Source organism: Synchiropus splendidus, chromosome 5, assembly GCF_027744825.2.
Source record: "Synchiropus splendidus isolate RoL2022-P1 chromosome 5, RoL_Sspl_1.0, whole genome shotgun sequence".
NCBI lineage: Eukaryota > Metazoa > Chordata > Actinopteri > Syngnathiformes > Callionymidae > Synchiropus > Synchiropus splendidus.
Genome location: NC_071338.1, coordinates 6,041,884 through 6,061,918, shown reverse-complemented (window position 1 = coordinate 6,061,918; position 20,035 = coordinate 6,041,884). Strand labels below are relative to the sequence as shown.

General features: G+C 41.8%; 1 protein-coding gene across 8 annotated transcripts in view; it reads left to right on the top strand.

The window, feature by feature from the left end:
* The window catches only part of LOC128759469 (calcium-activated potassium channel subunit alpha-1-like), an 85,812-nt gene that overhangs the window by 22,555 nt on the left and 43,222 nt on the right, over positions 1-20,035 (top strand). For all 8 annotated transcript variants that reach the window (XM_053866440.1, XM_053866443.1, XM_053866435.1 and 5 more), the window contains exon 3: positions 16,525-16,586. In XM_053866440.1, coding sequence (XP_053722415.1) covers positions 16,525-16,586 — 62 coding nt within the window. The remainder of the gene's footprint in view (positions 1-16,524; positions 16,587-20,035) is intronic.

The following is a 20,035-nucleotide window of genomic DNA, read 5'->3' as shown; positions in this document are numbered from 1 at the left end:
ACGTCTGTTGTAACCTGGGGTTATATTTAGATTTTAATTTGATTAATGTAATTTTAGAAATTAATTTGATCCTCCAGGGAAGGCGCTTTGGGAGGACATTTGCAAAATGGCTGTCTCACCTGAAACACAATGGACGATGCGTTGTCCCATGACTAGGTTCATCAACTTGTAGTATTGTTTATTGCTCAGTGTATTAAATCAGTAGGTTAAATCATTTTAGCCTTATACAGGAACAACAACAGGAACGAGAGCAGAAGTAGCATCGGACCGTACAAGGTTTTCCAACATGTTTTATCATTGTATAGTGTTGTGGAGTGTTACTTGCGCAATATTCAGTAATAGTTTGAATACACTGTTTTGCCAAATTATTGTCTGGTATATTATATGTTGCAGTTACAAGTTAAGGATTATCTAGCGGAATGATTCTTACTGTGCTTTTCATCTGAGTTAACTGCTTGGTAACAAACAAGGGCTCCAAACTGACTGAATTGTTCCATATTTTCCTTCACAATTAGATATGTGCAAAAAGAAACAGTGCTTGTGTTGTGTTCCATCCGGCCTTGCCTTGCTCCCTGTGGGGCTCACTTTATCATCTCTTGCTGGCGTCACTGCATTTCCAGTTAACTGTTGTGTCCCTTGTCCCCTCTGAATTATGACTGAATGAAGCTCTCCCGTAGACCTGTCTGCTTCTCTGTCTCCTGGAATAGACCGAATCCCCTAATGAGCGCGGAGGAAGTGCAGCAGCAGTAGCTCTCCTCTGGTGTCTTCAGTAATGAACAAAAACAGGACACGGTTGTCACACACTCTCCACACAGCACTGCCTCCCCACCTGTTTAATTCTTAATGTACAAATCATACAACTGAATGGAACACGAGGGCAGTGTGGCTGTAAAGCTACAAACATCGGGGATTGTGATTGGTTGTGCAGGAAGTTATTGTTAGTTTATAACAATAGATAGTGAAGAGAACTGCCTCGCTGACTTCACAGCTCACCTGAGAGAGCAGGAAGTCTCTTGCTGGATGCTGAGAATGAGGCAATATGGAGGGAAGAAAGCATTGAAAGAAGCTGCGGTGCTGTGAGTCAGAGGTTTGCAGCGGGGAAACAAAATCAATGTTCTTGTTGACAGCGACAGCAAATTGTTAATCATCCCATCCAAACCCTTAACCGCTCACAGATCTTGTTTGACCTCCTCGCTATTTTCCTTACTGAGCTACTTTTTGTCCAGACGGGATTATCCGCTGTAGAGTTGACATCTGGTCCATCGACCACTGACTGGGGGTACATATTAAAATGGGTGTGCAGAGCAGTTGCATTGTTGGGTCTGATCGCAAAAGTAACTGCCCGTTTTGGAACTTATTCCACGGAAGAACATGGTGTTGCTTCCATTGAGTTTGCAGTCAGCTCTTACAATTTTACACTCAAATGCAATATCGCAATGTACATAAGCCACAACAAGCAACGAGGAAACCCATACACCCTCTTGAGAAAGAGAGGCCTCATGTACAGTACGACTGAACAGTAGTGGGGTTTGGGACACCACCACTGTTGCCACAGTTTCTTTGAACTAGTAATCCCATTTCTGATTATACCCTTAAAAAGTAACTTAGTTAAATTAGTGATTACTTTAATTTAAATGTAACTAAGTTAGATTACAAGTTACTTTGGAAGTTACATTTAGGAGACAACAGCCTTCATTGTCGAAACAAAATTGCAAAGGCATTATTGTCGTGTTGTTGTGTCAATCCTGCAACCATGTCCTCAAAGACCCAAAACCGCATCCCAGAAAGGACTTTGACCTGTCCATCCTGCACTTGGAACGTGAATCACTCTTCAGCAAATTGATGGCGACGTGAGCGCATCTGTTTTCTTCCTTGCAACTTACTGACCCTCATGATGCAACTTGACCGTTCAGTGATGAGTCATCATGTCAGGCTCGCCGCCTGTTCACATTTAATCATCACATGCTACGTTTTCCAGGATTCGCTCGATGAAGACAAATATACTGTTTACCATATGAGTATCTACTGTATGGATGCATTTTGACCATGTTCAGTCAGCAAGGCTTTTAGGAGCAAATTAGCCAATGAGCATGTAGTATTTGTCAATAGTTGACATAGGTCCAACACAGTGAGTGCACGTATGAACCGTGGCTGAACTGATCTGAAAGCGATAATACAACGCAATGAATCACGGCCAGACCGGGCTCAGGTGGAGGACAGGTCATTAACCCCTCTGTTTCAAGCTTTTATTAGAGGTCTTTTACACAACCTGGGAAAATGAATGTGGAACATGAGGTGATAGCAGTAGGGCTTTATGGGAAAGATGTGGGATGGAGTGGGGAGATTGCAAGTGTCAAGCATGGTGAAGTGGCTTCTTATCTCTGTTGGTCTGAACAGATCATGGTTATCACGAGGCCAGGCGGTGAACAAATAGACTTTAGATTATCACATTGAACTTTTCCATCCTTGAAAGCAGCTTTCATGTCATTGTCGGTGCTTTTATTCCACCTTTTTATGCCTAATGGGCAACAGTGAACTTCCTGTAGACGCTGCCTCCCTGCAGCTGTCAGCCCTCTCGGCTTAGATAGGTGCTTTATTTTACTGCCCGTCCCTGTGTTGCCTTTTTACGGCTTCATTCTGTGTTTCCCTTATCACTTGCTATTGTACTATTTCTTAAGTGTGTAGATAAAGTATAATGTTGATGTGCCAGCCTGTACACAGGATCAGATAAGAGAGGAGAGCTGCAAGTCTTATGGTGGCAACCTGCTCTTTAAGCACTTTGGTGTTTCATTTGGCATTTTTTTTCAACCATTATCGCTTTCAACACTTCAATACATAAGCGTTATAATGAAGTCGCGCCCATTTCTAAATGAATTATAGTTTTGCATGAATTTTATCGACAGTTTTCATGAGACCCACGTGCGTAAGAGTACCAAAGATGTGACCTTCACGATTGGCAAGTACGTAAGAATAGCTATAATTCAGCCTGGCTGTCCAACTCTGGATCTGAACTGGCAAATGAATAATGTAGCTACCCTAATGTTTCAATCCCGGCGTGTTGGACTAAATAAATGATGCGTTCTTTGTGCCAAACCAAATGCCCTTGTACACAAGCAACAACATGCTCTATGGGGAAGTTGAACCTAATGACATTTGTTTTTAGATTTACTTCGCCTGACACTTGTCGACACTTGTTGATTTGTCACTGGTGCTGCTTAAAGTGAGCACTTTCCCTCTTAGTGTTAGCTGTTCTTCTTGCCTCTAATGTTCAGTCATTGTGTGGACCACATCGAACGCATGCAGTGATTGTGTCGCAGTCCATTGGTATGCATGTTGGCTTCCACTCTGTTGTCATTGTATGCAGCGCTTTGGTTTTCATAAAGGTCAACTCTGTCGAGCCTTTAATTCAAACAGGTCTGGGACACTGCGTGTCATGTAATATTGTCAACAAAGGCCTCTTGAAAAATGGTTCATCGTTGAATAAATATAATAATTTGCATCAGTTTGTGCTGATCTTTGGGTGATTGCAACTCAACAATGAGATTCTGGGAATGATTTAGTGGCTAATATTCGTGTCCTGAATGCTTCACATGTCAGATAAATAGATTCAGAATGTGGAGTCTCTAAAGAACTTCAGTTCAACGCTCATGTCACTTGCCACATAGCTCAAAGCATCTTTTAGTGTGTGTGTGTGTTCCAGGGCCAACATTGTAAACATGCTCATTTGCTTTTATTACCAAGGTCAGAGAATAAATTGTGTTCAGTTAGCGAAGACAGGAGTGTGTCTGACATTTTTGTCCAGACAGGAAGCTGAAGTAACGTTGTTCCAACCTTCATTATGTCATCTGAGACCCCTTATTTTGACTGCTATCACTTCCTGAACGGCTTGATACTGATATTGTGGACAATCGAAAGGCAGTCAACTCCAAGCATGTGTGATTCGAGCAGGGTGACAAATGTAGCCCGTGATCCTTAGGCCGCATTTAGATTAGATTAGATGCATTTGTAAATTGAAATAAGAATGTTGAAATCATATATGGCACTTGTAGATCAGCATTAGACCAATCCATGGTTGAGCCATCCAAATGAACTGGCACCTTAAAAAAACAAAACCATGCGAAAACATACGGTTATTAAGTAACAAGGACAAAATGAAAAATATGAAATATTGTGAGCATCTCTATAAATGTAACTATGCAATTTTAAAGTCGAAACTGTTATTAGATTGCATATTAAATAATATTATATTCATCAAATTTGACCATTTTTCAGTTTTCTTTCAGTATATTTTGAGGGAAAAGAAAAGAGAAGTCAAATTAAGCAAACAAGCAGAAATGTCTAAGAATTTAAAAGAACTTTAAATGCTGTACAAGTAAAAGAACTTAAGCAAGTTATACTTAGATAGTACAGTATATGGCTAGTAATGTGTAGCAAAAAAACCCCATAATGAAATAAAATTATCAATGACTGTACTGTTTTAAAGATCTGAAACATGTCTGCGTGTCTTTCTTTTTTTATCCGTAATTTTCCTCTCACCACATGAGGGCCACATATGTACAGTCTGAAGGCAATTTGAGTGTTTATAAAGTGGTTGTTGGTGGATGATTGTGATATCCCAGGTCTTCCGAAATACTGACCTGGTCATTAACCTTGAGGGAGAATTATCTTATGAGTGAATGAGCGCCGGTGTGGTTGGGTGAGGTTGGTTGGATGAGGTTGGGATGGACCCAAAATGGAGCAGGAATCGAACTTGTACTGGTTTCTTGGTTAGAAGGGTCAGGCTGTGTATCCTCCTGAAGTTGTGCAGCAAAATCTGCAAGACCCTGCTGTCTCAGTTGTTGGCGGTTAGGGTCAGTTGGTCGCCAAGTGTCACCCCAGGTTCTTCATAGTCTGAGTTGGTGACGTGAAGGTTGAGTTGATGTGCAGCTGTCTTGGAGAGATGTGGCAGGTCATATGGAAAAGCCCACCCTTCAGCGCTGAACAGTGGACTCTCCAACTGACATGTGGCTTCACCCATCCATCCATTCTTTTTAGCATGACCATGACTGGGTCAAGAAGACAGAAGTTTAAACAAAGCAGCCCAGACGTCCTTCTCTTTAGAAACCTTTATTCGATGTTCCAGACTGATAAGTTCGGCTGGACAATGCTTGGAATTCTGTGATGACTATTTTTACTGTTCGCGAGCAGTGATGGTTACCACATTCATTGTAAATCATTTCCCCGACTGCAACTGTTGCACTAAATTTGGGCGCTTCTGGCGCACTACCAGGGTCGTGCAGTTTTATTTGGGAGCTCTCTCTCACCCTTTTGTCCTAAAGAAGTATGCAGCTACAACCTACCTCCACCCCACCTATTTTGTGGGCAGCATTCCAGATACTTTTAGAAGAACTTCCACTCAGTGGAAGGCAAGGCAAGAGTGGGTATAGCAAGGTCAGGTTGTTTCTGTAGCATAGAGTTTTCGGTGGAAAGGTCTCACATTATGCTCATTTATACTGATGCCAGTGGCGCACGAGAGCAAGTGTCCTACTCAAGTAGCTCTTCTGATGTTTTGACTTACTTACTGCACCCCCTTTGCTGTGACTGGTCACATGCTGGAAACAAATTTAATATATTCATAAAGCGACTTTGCAAGCTGCGTCTGAAATCTGTATAAAACAGACATAATATGATAGTTTCATACATTTTTAAAGTAATATTTACATGCATGGCATGGCATCAACACCCAAAACAACACACAGAAAATGTCAGTTTTATATTTCAATTGTATTAAAATTGGTTGGAGGTGGGGGACGACGGCGAGACAAGCTTTGCACCCGATGGCTTGACGTCATTGCGGGTGAGCTTTAGTTGCCGACAATTATAGTAGATGGCTCATACATGTAAATGATTCCACTGTCTTGGTTCCTTCTCAAAAAGCTTAGCATTTCTGACGGAAAGGAGGCTGACTCTTGGCACGGTTATAGACAAATAAAGAATGATGCCACAACATTTACCATGAGGCCAAGTATTTATAATCATTTAACATTAATGTTTACAGAGTGGTGTGACAAATATCGAGAACATTTAAATTGATCATTTGTGCCGAAAATCTATGACTGAAATAGCTGCACAGAGGGTCAGTGGGATTGTTTGACAGGGATAAGAGCCTTGCTCCAATCTGGGTCGAGGCAACATCCCATGGTAGAACATGCCTTTTTCATGTACTGATTACTTTCATTTCTGTCAGCTCTGGAGGTGTTGGCCGATGACCCCAGTAAGAGCATCAGGTCTTCAGGAGTGTGTGTGTGCTTCATGTTTTGTGCCTAATTTATTATTTGTTTAAGGGTTTAAATATGGGTTTGAACTGAATCCAGCAGGCATCCACTGAGAACAGAGAGTCGGAGTCTTGGGCTCAAAACATTTTGGGTTATGCAAAATTACATAAAAAAAGATCTCTCTGAAATAAACCAAAATCTTTACATTAGATATTAATGTGAGAAATAAACACTTGAAAGCTTACTTTTTCAGACCTGGTTCAGACCTCACAATAACTATCTTTCAGATGCCATTAACGCTTGAAGCTAATGAGCTATTATACAACACAATGTGTGCCTGGAAATTATTTTTCACCTGATTACGGGTGGAATGATACAACATCATGTCTCATTGTGGGTGAAGATGAGCGTTCTTCAAGGAATCCCTGATACATTTAGTAATATGCTCAACAGAACTTCCAAATAAAACAAATAAAATAACTCGAAACAAACACTCTGGGTTAAATGTGTAGCTCCTTGCTGGTACTCACATGTTTTGTTCCTCTGAGGTTGTAGACACTGGATTTACACCATCAGTGTGACCGAGAGTCGGCCTGGGGGGTACAACAGTGTTGACATTAGTTGTATATTACTGTAAGTCAGCTCAGGCAGCGTCTCCTTCTGCTGTGTCAGAGCAGAGGCCTGTGTTGACACTGGAGTCTAGCCTGCACCCAAACACAAATCGTCAATGCGTCTGCACTCGGATATTTCCTACCGTCTTTTGGAAAATCCTTTAACTTAACTAACCTGCTGACACAGGCTCCTAACCTCCTAAAAGAAAAAAAAAATCTTTAAAAAACTGAAATTATACAGCGACCATATGAATTTTACTGACAGATGGTATTCTGGCAGCTTGTTACTGCATCTACACTTTTAGTATTTCTAGAGTACAAAATACCCCACAAGGTCTCTACCTCCAACCAATTTTGCCAAGCTGGTTTTCTGTGGTAAACCCTGTACTCTCTCTGCACTCTACATCATAGGTGTAGTTTTAACACGCATAACTTGCCTGTGCTATTCAATGTTTCACTCTGGAATATTAACATAATAAAATAATTAGTGCCCTGTCAAGTCCGAAATAAAGTAAATAAAGTTCGAAATAAAACTGTAATAACAAACATAAACCAAGATAATGACTTTTGTTTTATATATTCAATGGATTGCAACTAGTTATATGGAAGAACTACAAATGTTCTTTGTTGACAAAAAATGCTTTTACTTTGGTTCTTTGGCAGCTCATGTGCATAATTAGGGGAGACATATTTGAGAAAGGGCAAAAATGAGATTGTTCAAATCCTCAAGAAGCTAATGGTAGTTAAGGCTTGTGGCTTCATGATTTCACTGTGTTACTGTCAGTGAGAGAGAATCTAATTTTCTCATTAAAAGTTTTGCACTTTGGTCTTTCTATTGCTTCATTATATCCAAGATAAAGACCAACCATTGTGGCATCATTTCATGGACCAGCTGGAGTTCCCCAAAACAACCCCAAAGGTCATTTTATTTTGGAAAGTGTCTGTGTCACAATTACTCACAAAGAACAGAAGGTCAGGGGCTTCTGCCCTGTTAAACATGGACATATCAAGAATGCTGGTCATGGCTGGTTCCTTTTCTGAGGAGGAAAACAAGATGAACTGATGGATGGAACTGAGGGGTGGTGTAGAGAAAAGTGGATTTGATTTAAAAAAAAAACAAAACCTAACAAGCCCTCAGTCATTCACTTCAAAAATGCCCTTTCATGACATCGTGAGGTCATGATCTCACTGGCGTCGACTGCTGTTTACCTGACAGTTGACATAAATAAATTTGACATCGAATCTTCTCATTTCGCTCAAAGAGTGCATGTTCCCTCTTCTGATATTGTCCTCTTCGTTTGATGTCAACCACTCGTGTTCTATTGTTTGCTCTGTGTCATTACACACTTGCAGTTCACTGTCCTGACATATGTCGAGGACCGCGTGGAGTTGTGCTATATACTAGTTATGAATTGTATTGAGTTTTTTCGGTGAAGTGAAAAGGCCCAATCGCTGGAGAGCGAGAAGCTCCTCACATTGGACGACCTTCGGCATGCGCCTGATTCTAACCCAACACTCAAGAACACAGTGGTGAGTGCGAGTCTTTGACTAGCAATTGTGCTGACTGCCAATAACATCAAAGCACTTCAGGTTGAAAGCAGTGCATTACGTGCCACAAAGAGAGCACCGGCTCCAGAGACACTTTCTTCTTGACCTTCTGTCACACTGCCCCTTAACCTACAAAAAAATACAAAGGAGAAGCGTCATTAAGAATTGATGTAAATGAGTGTGTCTCTTTGTGTGGATAGTCAGCTGGTTCAGTGGGTGGAGCCATGTGTCTGGGGGAGGAAGCAGGAGGATATGTTAAAGTAGCAGATGCACTACATCATGTATCAGTGACAGGAATTGATGGAGACATGTTCTGTCACTGGACTGACAGATCCAGTCGATCCTTGTTATCCCTGCCTCATCATGCAACCTTCCAGTTCTGCAGTGTGAAGAGTGGAAGTCGACGCAAGATTTGTTGGCTTTCAGACAGGAAAGGTTGATTAAAAATGCATGTGGCCGCTTTTTTGTCATTACAGAGCAGTCAGTGGTTGTGGGTTGACAATGCGATTTCACATCATGGAAATGAGTTTGGCTGAGCTCATTCATTATGAATACCCGCCGGTTTCTTGTTCAGGGATGGCTTTTGTGTCTTTTTCAAACAGATGAAAGCCAGGTAGGTCACAGACAACCTGGGTTGGTGGGAAGAGGATGGAACCTTTCTTCTGTTCCCTGGAAGAAACCTTAATCTGCGTCATGTCTCTGAGCTTCTCAAGACTAATTGATCATCGGTGTCATTTTAATTTCTCTTCGTCCCATTTTCATTTGAAAGGTGGGGGTTGGATGTTTCATGATGTAGCCGTGCACAATTTGATCGGCCCCCATGCTGTGGACAACTTCCCGGAGGTCTTCCTGTCTCTTGCTCTTGTGGATGGATTTTCTCCTTCAATTGAGACCTATCCTCTTTCAAAAAAAAAAGTTTAAAATCTCATTGTGAATTAAAGTACAGATATCAGCCTTAACAGAAAACACAGACAGATATTTTTTAAAAACAAAAACATGAAATGGTTCTGAATGAGGCTGTGTAAATCGAGTGCATTTGAACCAGTGACCTGTTTGCTGAGTACGTGGATGTTATACTGTATTTATGCTCAGTGTGTATCCATGTTCTTGTTTGAATTTGACTTAATATTGACCGTTTTACTAGCTGAAAAGCAAAATCCCCCATTGAAGGAAGAATAAAGGCGATCGAATGTGTGTTTGAAATACACTGAAATGCATTAGTCTGCTACTCTATGAAAAAGAATGTGAACTTGTCTTGGGTTTTATAGAAAAAACTTTGAAAAGACTTCGTTTTTACCGACTAGTATGGTTGAAGGGTTTGCACCTGACTTGGTCTTTGGCTGTGTGTGTGGGTTTGTGTTGACGACTAGCAGTGGGTGTTCATGTTTGTGGAAAGAAATGTCTGAGTCACAGTTACACAGGGTTGGCAAAGAAAGCATGTCCTCCTCCTGATGAGTTTGAATTTGAGCTCCTGTTAAAGATACTGCCATTCGAAATCCACCGACACTATTTATTTTGCGTTCATTTTTTACCCTTTTAGTTCTTCCTTTCATACCTTCATTTCATAACTTCATTTCATATCATGTGCACATAGCTGGAAGTCAACTGTTACTCTGCTGTTTGACAGCAGTGTCATTTAAAAGCCTTGACCATTCACAAGTGAAATATTGGAGTTCACAAACTATTTTTTTTCCTCACCTTGAAAAAAAATACAATCCAATCTGGCTCTGTGTGGAAAAGTAATTGCCCCCCTTGTTACAAAATCTAGTTACAAACATGGACTAGATGGGGTCAATTTCACAAGCCACACCCCAAGCTGGTTACCACCATACTCAATCAAGAAATCACTTAAATAGAATCTCAGAGAAAGTGAAGTCGGCTTCAAGAACCAACGCATCATGCCACGATTCAAAGAAATTCAAGAAGAAATGAGGAAAAAAAGTCATTTCCAAGGCTTTGGGGCGTCAGCGAACCACTGTAATAACAGCTATTATCCACAAATGGAGAAAACTGTGAACTGTCAGATCAGGAAGGAGCCAAATACTTTTTCATGGCACTATATTTATATAGATAAATGTGTGAAATTTAATTATAAATTCATGAAAAAAGACGTCTATGTTATGTTTTATATATGTGGTGACGCTAAGAGATGCACCGTGCTCCTGCGCAACCGTAAACATTAATTCACTCGTATTGCCAATAAATCATCATTCATCATTTGTGATGGATCATGAACAATGATGTTTGTGTATTCAATTTCCTGAAGATATTAGTGCTGAAATGCAGTATGGATTTCAAAGCAGAAGTTCACAATGTTGTGAATTTTAATGGTGATAATAAAGATGCCTCTTGCTTTCAATAGCTGTTATATTATCATTGGGATTCTTATTGTAATTAGATTTGAATAGATTCATTTAATACTGCTAGTTATAAGCAGAGTGTCCTGAGAGAAAAATAAAGATGGTAACCATCACAACTAGGGCTGTGTATTGGCAGATGTCTTGCAATACGATACGTATCGCATACAAGAGTGGTGATGCGATACACTGCAGCATACTGTAAATTGAGCAATATATTGTAATAAGAACCATCGTTTTAAGGGGGAGAATCAGAAATTGCAGTTCAATATTACATGCAGGAATTTTCATTGTAATGATGTCAGTCCAGTTTTGCACAGAGAAATGATTTGCTTCATAAACTTAGGCTTAATCAACAAAAAAACTTCAATGTGCAAGAATAAAACGTTAGCATTAAACATGTCACCAATGCAAGTGTCTATTGTATCTGTGTAATATTGAGTTAGCCGACTTCGTGTATGAAGACAGTATCACACAGTCAATGTGATGTGATATTTCAGCAAAAATATTGATATGTTATCGCCATATTTGAGCGCATCAATAGTTTTTTTTACACCCCTGATCCCATTATAGTAACAAAAAAGCAAAATGAGAAAATAATGACCCTTTCTTGTTTGAGTGAAGGCAGTTTAATCAAAAGGCTTTAATTGGATGTTTGATTTCATTTTATGCTATAAAAGGTAACTGTGACCTACTAAAATGTTTTGCTCTTTTAAAATTTAGGTTCTTACTGGAGTATAGTTCCACCTTAAATAGCAACATACGTTTTTGAGATACAAGTCCAACAGCCTTTTGACATTTAGGAAGCAAAAGAATTCAACCACAAAATAATGTAATCGACAGGGTCGACCTTTATCGGGAGAAAGACACTAACTTGGACTTGACTGGTCAAACTGTCAGAGTTCTGCTGCTGAAAGCTGTAATGATGTTGGAGGTTGTGGCCCTCTGTCCTGGGCCGTAGATGATGAGTAACATCAGACTTTATTATGGATTTCTGGAGCAAAAGTAGATGAATCAATCCTTCCATCCGATTGACATTTCATTGCTGTTGTGTTTATCTACCCTGCATATAAAAATGTGTTATTAATAACTGCAAATCATCGGTGACTAATCCACTCCACCTTCACCCAGGTATTATCAGGCAGAGGGCGACTGATATGGATCGAGGGTGTTTAGGTCTGACTTGTGCTCACAGCTTAGTCTGACTTCCGGGGTTCAGCAGCAGTGACAGTGATGAAGTTTCCCCTCAGCTCTCTCTGTCACCTGACGACTCCTGCTTTGTTCACCAACTCCCACACAGCTCATGTTTGTAACTCTGCTTTGGTCTGTTGTTGACTTATTTGAGGAATTTGGATTTTTTTCTGCGTCAAGCAAGACAGCAGGTTTTATTTAGCTGCTGTGCTGCTGCCAAGGCCGCGGGCTGTGCTGCAGCGCTGTGAAAGCTGAAGCCTGCTTGTGTCACCTCGCCCACTTTTCCGCTGCCAATTTACATGATGAGCTCTGCTCTTGTGTATTTATTTACACTATCAGGTATACAGTAAGCGCTGAGTCCATTGGTGACACCAACGTTTTCTTTCTGGTTTATTCAGATGGATTTGAACTAGGGCTGCAACAGTGGGTTGGTTAACTGGATTAGTAAAGTCATTGGCAAATTCAGGCTCTCTGGCAGGATTTTCTGAACGCTACTCCTGAGAACTTCTGACTCTGTGTGCGACAGACAAGGGTCAGGCAGCCATCTCTCTCGAGTTTAGGGTTACAACTGACTCACAACACGCAGAAAGTTTTTTTTTTTTTAAGTCTTAATCATGTTAAACAGATAAAATAAAATCAAGGTGTCTGATTTGTATTTTTAGTTTTATAAATTGTTATTGTTTCTCGCTGCACAGGCCTGATCTTTTTTTGTGCAGCATACCTATATACTGTAGTTGGCAGATGCAAAGCATACATCTATATGTTCCTTGTGTTAGTCCATTTGTTGTAGTGCAGTTGGAAAGCGGTTATTAAATCAATGATTTCCCAGCGATCACTCTGCAGCTCGAAGGCGAGGCAAATTTCATCTCTTGTTAGTGAGCTCCACGTCTTCACTCTTTTTCTGTGTCCCCAGGTGACGATCCCAAGAGTGGGATGGTGCGTGGGTAATATCTGGCTTCTGTTTCCATTTATGCAAATCTCTCACTGACAAAGAGTGTCAAATTAGTGTGATCTGAAGGGCCCAGCGCGCACATTAGGCACTATGAAAGCGAGAGAAGGACCGCATTAGACATGACTCTGACAGCAGATATGTGACCTGGACTGCACTCAAAAACTTGCACGTTGTTGCCGTCGTGCTGTCTGAGTCGACACGGCAACTCTTGAAATAGTTCTGAGTTCTAAACTTATAGAGATGTATAAGATGAAGTGTGAATGCCCTGTTTAACACCCAAGTTATGAAGGAGGAAGAAGGGTAATTCCTGGCATCATGCATTGGCTTTTTATGATATAAATACTGAGAGAAAAGTAGTGCTCTGGTGCTGTTTTCATCCAACTGTGAACTCTGTTTTACTCCAAATTAATTATTTGTGTGGGAAGGCGAGCAAGACAACATGTAACTGTGTCCCAGATATCCTTGACCAGATGCTTTGACTGACCAAGCTAAAGCCTTATTACAGAATGTCCGCCTGGGAGGTCATGTTTTCAACTGTGTTGGTTTGTTTGTCTGTCTGTCTGTGTTGATGATAAATTGAAATGCTATGAAGGGATTTGGATGGAATTTTCAGAAATAATGTGAAATGAGCCAAGGAACAAATCATTCCAGAATCCTGGATCCAGGATTCAATTAAATGGGAGATAGGAGCACTTTTTGCATTTAGGTTAAGGGTTTTTTGCAGGATATTTGTCATTGGGCGATTGCGTTAAGAGTGGAATGATGCTGCTTGGCAGAGGTTTGCGCTCTCTGGGTGCTTTTCTAGTTTCACATTGGTTATCACTGAATCTATTGTACCGTGAGTTGACTTTGAAAGCCCTTTAATGTAGCTTTCACCTACTGTTTGAAGTTGTCTGGTCTCCTATCCATTTGGGTGAGGCAGTCACCTATTAGAAATTTACCATTTCAGGCTGGACCGAAATCTCTGCTGCATCGTTTGTAGTTGAATGTTGTTAAAATGTGACTTGACTCATCGGGACTGAAAGTCTCTGCTCTTTATGGTCGTGCCACCTAAGATGGGAAGAAAATGATTGGAAGTCTATGGGGAGATCAAAGTTATTTTCTGGTGCACTTTGCCTCGTGCCCTAGATCACACGTATGCCGTACCTCAATATAAATAATAATGTGAGATTTGACTAAGTTTGTCATGTAATTTCTCATTTGTTTACTTGTGAAAGACGTAATCATTTGCACTACAAATCAAACGTCTGTATGATCTCACAGCAGAATCCGACTGTGCCAGCGCTAAGGCAGATGCTGAAGGTAATAAACTATTAACGGTAGAAGATAGCAAACATTAGCTGACATCGTGAAATACAATGACCCTGTAGAGCTTGTCCCGCGATGAGTCTTGTAGTTTGCTACTACATATCACGCACAATCCTAAACTAATTTTTGATGCTGCTCGAAAAGCAGTACTTTCACAGCATTAGAATTTTTCAAATTCACATATATATATATGTGAGATTTATGGCACATTTCAAGCTAGATCAGAAAACAATTTTAAACTCTCCATTGACTCACATTCATATTTTTTGTTAACTTGTGTCCCATGAGGCGCAGGTACATGGGCAGGACGCAGGGTTCTCATTGCATTTTGTCTGATTTCTCTATGCTCAATATCAGCTGCTATTCTGGTCAAACAAGCTAAAACTTACTCCTTTTGGGTTTATAACTTAACTGCCAACTGAGTCAATGTTCTTTTGCTCTTTTGTTGTAAACCAGCATACACACAACAAATCTGTTACCTAATGTAACCACTGTTCTATGGATACCTGCGTAGCTCTGTACAACGGCCTTCACTATTGGTTAATCTTCATCGTGGCACTGGCCTTGTCCTGGGATAAGTTCCCTCCCAGCATGGCCTGAAAGGAAAAGACCATCCTCAGGAACAAGTGTCTGACTTTCTACTGGTCAGCCTAGGACAAAGAAGCTCCCCCAGAAAGGACAGTATGTTCCACCAAAGATGTCCTTCAAGTAGGCACGAGCCATGTTGATGCAGACACCAGAATGCCACCTGACAGATGTCCTCCATGTATGCACCGAAAAGAGCGGCAGATGAAGAAATTGACCTCTGAGAATGCGCTCTGAGGAGTCAAAGAATGAGTCAGATCATCCAGTGAAGACTCCACCAAAGAGGGGTGTCTTGATGGTTGATATATGCCTTGGTTACGGAGTTGTCTGACCTTACCATCATGTGATGTCCTGTCAGACGGTGTGAAGTGAAGTAAAATGTTCTCCTCCGCCATCAACTCCAACAGATTGATATGAGGTGTGGGATCGGATCATTCTCCTTCTACACTGTCCTCGTATAGTGCGCCTCCCCAGCCCAGGAGAGATGCATCCGTGAAGAGGTGCACGTATAGCTGGATACAGCCAACTAAACCACCTGTTCCTGTCTTGGACTGGGTGGAGACGGTGACGGTGAATCTCAGATAATGTATGTGACCTGGGGAGGGCCTCCGAGAATGACCGACTGTGGCTCCACTTCCTTCAACAGCAGTCACATGATGAGACCAGTGCTGCTTGTAGAGCATGTGCAGCAGCACCCGACAGAGCACATCTGGGATCACACCTAGAGCTCCTTGGTGTGCGGAACAAAAATGCCGCCTGCTGCACAATGAGTCGCCTCATGGGAAGCACATGACGCAGGCGAAAAAAGGCCGCCTAGGTAGTAGCCTAGCTAGTCTTTAGACACAGGTCTCTTGACCATCAGGACCATGAGCGGGATATTGCTCTGTCCATCCACAGAGATAGAGGACCATATGGGTCTCTCCACTGTGGGAAAAAGTCAGACAGAGACAGAGTCGGGGGTGATCGGCATGCAGTTATGGATTATGCATGTGGGCATGCAGTTACATCAGAAGAACGTGGCGCCGGCGAAAAAGATAAAATGGTCGCCCGCATGCTGCGCACTCGGTTGGGTAGCGCCAAACATGAGTTCAAGAGCTGTAAATTGGCTGAGACCAAACACTTGACACAGGCGTCGTGCTCATCTGCAGCGTCAAGATCGATGTGGATTAACCAATGGCAAAGGCCGTTGGAGGGCGGAGCACTTATGACATAGAACCAGAACAAACCAAACCTTACTGATCTAACTTAAAGTAAGTGGGTCACCGCCCCCCTCCTTTAGCTGCTAATACCTTCTGCATCCTAGTTTGATATTTTTGGGTGGTGTTGATATCTTGCCCAGCCAACTGCTGTTTATAGTTACCCGTTACATTTTAAGATCATTTATGAAATGATTTATGAGAAATATTGTATTGTCTCCAAGTGGTTGGAATGAAGCTGCAAGCTGTATTTTAGGTCCAGGTTTCTCATAAAACCTCATTGTTCATTGTGATTCATTGACGTTGAAGCAACAGCTCCTCCTATTGTGAAATGATTAATGAGAGCACAGACTGTCAATATAAATAGGAATTTGTGTGACCTGCCAAACGCAGGAAATGAGGTCACGTCTTTGTTGTCTGAAGTTAAAAGCTGGACAAGATGAAACATCTTCTCTCAAAGTGTGTGTGACAGAGCATCATATCTGTTACTGTTCCTGACAAAACTGTTCTCTGTTGTTCTAGGTCGTTCTCGTGTTCGCACTGAGCATCGGGGCTCTTGTGATCTACTTCATTGATTCCTCAGAGTAAGTATTTTCTTTCACTCCATTTGTGTTGTCTTCTGTGTTACTCAGCTGAAGAACAGTTCTAGGATTCTTGTCAAACTGGTTACCATACCACTTCAAGCTTTTATTTGCTAATACAAACACAATGAACTACCACTCACAGCACCACCTATGGGCTTTTCACTCTGCGGATTTTGTCCCAGGTGAGTCTGAGTCGCCCCCTGCTGTGCAGCCTCGCCCATCTGCGCCTTGGGCGAAGTCCTTTTTTGTTTCTTCTCAGCTAGCGGCACCATTCAGCTATCAGTCGGCCGACACGAGTCCGAACCTATTTACGACCATTGGCTTGACCACCTTATTTCTCGGTCAATTCTTAACACCACGGGCAACCGCCATCTCAGATATTAAAGCAACAGTAGGTAACATTTATACTTAAATATATTATTGTCACACTTTCTGTCCAGACAGGTGTCATATTGAACACACAGATGTCACCAAGTCTGCCTCTCTAGCTCTTAGTAAGGAATCTCTAGACAACGTAACTTTCCCAGTGTGACCCGACCAGGGTCCTGAGAGTGAGGTAGCCACGGCCCACCCACGTGACGACCAACTCATTGTACAGCAAGGCATAATTAGAGAGATGAAAGGCTGAGCTTTCAACTTAGGTTTGTCACTATACCAAATTTCCAGTCGTAAATACCAATACCAGTGATTTTCCAAAAAATAAATTGACCAACTGTTTTCAATATTTACTTGTATTGTACCGGTATCAAGCAGAGAAGTAAAACACAGGATTATTGCACATAACCTTGTTATCAATCACCACATTAACCGAAAAGTAGGACACAGTGTGTAGTCATTCTGTGCCTTCATCTTGTGGAGATGCCAGTTTCCCATACAGGCATAATTTCCGATGGGTTTTTTTAACTTCTGTTTAGCTCCATTTCAATACAAGTCATGTTTTCTTTCGCTTTCAAAAACAGGATTTTTGGCTGAGTCAGTGTAGGACTCTTCTCCTGGTCAAAGCCATCCTCAGACTGATCCTGTTAAGGAAAAACAAAAAAATAATGTTTAGTGTAAATGACTGTCAGAGAGACCATCATATAGCATCTCATAAATGTAGTGTTCTCTCTATAAACAACAGACCACGTGCTTGTCTAAAGCTGTGTTGATAAGCAGGTCGGATCAGAGCCGACCCTTCTCACCCTGGACATGGACTGTTTGTTCCTCTTCCCTCTGGCAGGAGGCTACGGTCCATCCAGACCAGAACCTCCCGTCACAGGAACAGCTTCTTTCCCTCGGCCGTCAGACTGTTAAATTCGTGAACAGCCTTGTTGTTATGTTATTCTATTTATTTTATTTTATTTGTTTTTTGTTGCACTTTATTCCAAGGCACTTTCCTAGTCAGTGGGCTCCCCACTGACCATGGCAATAAATTTGATTCTGATTCTGATTCTGATAAGCAGTGCTGTGTTTTTACCACACCACCATTTTCCTTAAAAGATGGCCAGCGGTCTTTTTCAGTGTGGGTACAACTGTATTTAAGAAATACAGTGTGACCCAGACAGGTGTGAAGCTCAGTCTTCATAACTGGTACGCTGGCCATACGCCGCAACCATCTGACACGTAACCAGGGGTACAAACTATGTAAACAGTCACGGCTGGCTGCACATAGTCAGTGAAGATTTGAGCAATTTGTCAGCAGTTTTTGGGAAATAAGAGCAAGCTCACGTAAATGAGCTTGTAAAGGAGTTATTTTATTTTTTCCACATTGTTCTCTGCTTGTCAGAGGATGAAGGGTCTGATGCTGCGGAGATGGAGTCACCACTGCTGCTCTCCACTGCGTTGATCCTGTTCCTGTTTATGTTTGAAAACCGTGCGTAATGCAGTTGGTTCAGAGCCTGCTGGAGGCAAACTTTCAGACCAAAAGGTTCCTGCACAGCAGCGGAATGATTCATGCACTGCTGACACCCAGGGTTGCCACTTGTCACTTGTTCTTTTCAATTACTCCACCATTTCTTATGGCACTCTTCGTCTTTTGGTCAGAAGAACTTGCTTGCTGGCAGATTAGATTATCCAGCTATAGTGCAACAGTTGAGCATCTCTTGCTGTATGTGACACTGAAGCAGAAGCGCTTGGTTACCTGCCCCTGATGGATGCGTTGACAGGAGCAGACTCATGCCAGGCCAATTTGGGTTCCTGCTTCATACGACCGACTTTTAAGAGTTTCTCCATCTCCCTAACCGCCAGATTCAATCTTCAATGATTTAAACAACAAAAAAGCACATTTAAGTGTTATTGCACCACTTGCAACTCTTTTCACTGCTGTGATTATGGTGGTCTAATTGTCATTATCAGGTGCTGACTGAATTTTATCATGAGTCTGAATCTAGTAACAAAATAAATGAGTGAAATAACTACACAAGTCAGATTTTATTGAAAATAGCACTTCAACGTCTTCATGCTGAAGGTTGGTCTTATTGTTGTATTTTTGCAGTGAGAGGAGCATGAGGTTTACCAGCTCTATGTGACTCATAAGTGGGATCAACAAGGTTCTATGGCAGGTTTCTTGTCTCTCTCTCAGAGAACAGATCAACAGATAGGTAGCCTTTATTTGTCCCACTGTGGGGAAATTCCTCAACATTAATGACCAGCAAACCCCTCCCATGGCTCTTTCCTCCACTGTCATGCGCTGCGTTTATGTCTTTATCAATCTACCTTTTAAACTGCAATTCTTGTTTCTTTCTGTGCCAAGAGATGAACATATTTATCGGCCTTAAAAGCTTTAGACTCACAGACCAGCGGGGAAACTTGAAAATTCCACAGAGGAACAATTAGCTTCGCTCAGCAGATCGGAGGAAACGGAAAAGGCTTTTAGTGAGCTTTTTGTTTCATTTTTTTTTTAAACAGGATGTGCCATTAAGAAACAAAATAAAGCAGGATTAAAGCCTCAGTGTTGGACACAGTGGAGCGGCTTCTGGAGGAGTTGTTGTTTGTGTGCACCCTCCCCACTTCCATGCTCTTGTTTCATTATGTGAACACAACCAGGTAGAGTTACATCCTCACCACTGCCATCTGTGGTCTCCTAGCTTGCAGCGACGCCTAACACCCTTCGACCTGATGAAGGGCGACCTCTGCCCTTTCACCTTTTTACTCAAAAGTATGTTCAGTACTCTGCCAACACTTCTTAATGACGCTTGGCTGCGGTTTTCACGTCAGTCCTTCTATTATTCAGTGTTTTCTCTACCTGCGCTCTGCTATGTGGCAGTGGAGTGTAACAGAGACGGTTGTGTCTGTAATGAGTCCCATGAGGATGCTCCGCCTGGAATATGATGGACAGACTGACCTTGCTGGAAACAAGACGTCCACTAGACCTGCCGAGGGCCCTGCAGAGCTCGGCGCTCTGTTCTGAGGGAAATGTCCTGTCTTTTTCTCACCTGTGTCCATCGTCAATCGTTTTGTTAAAGTAGTGG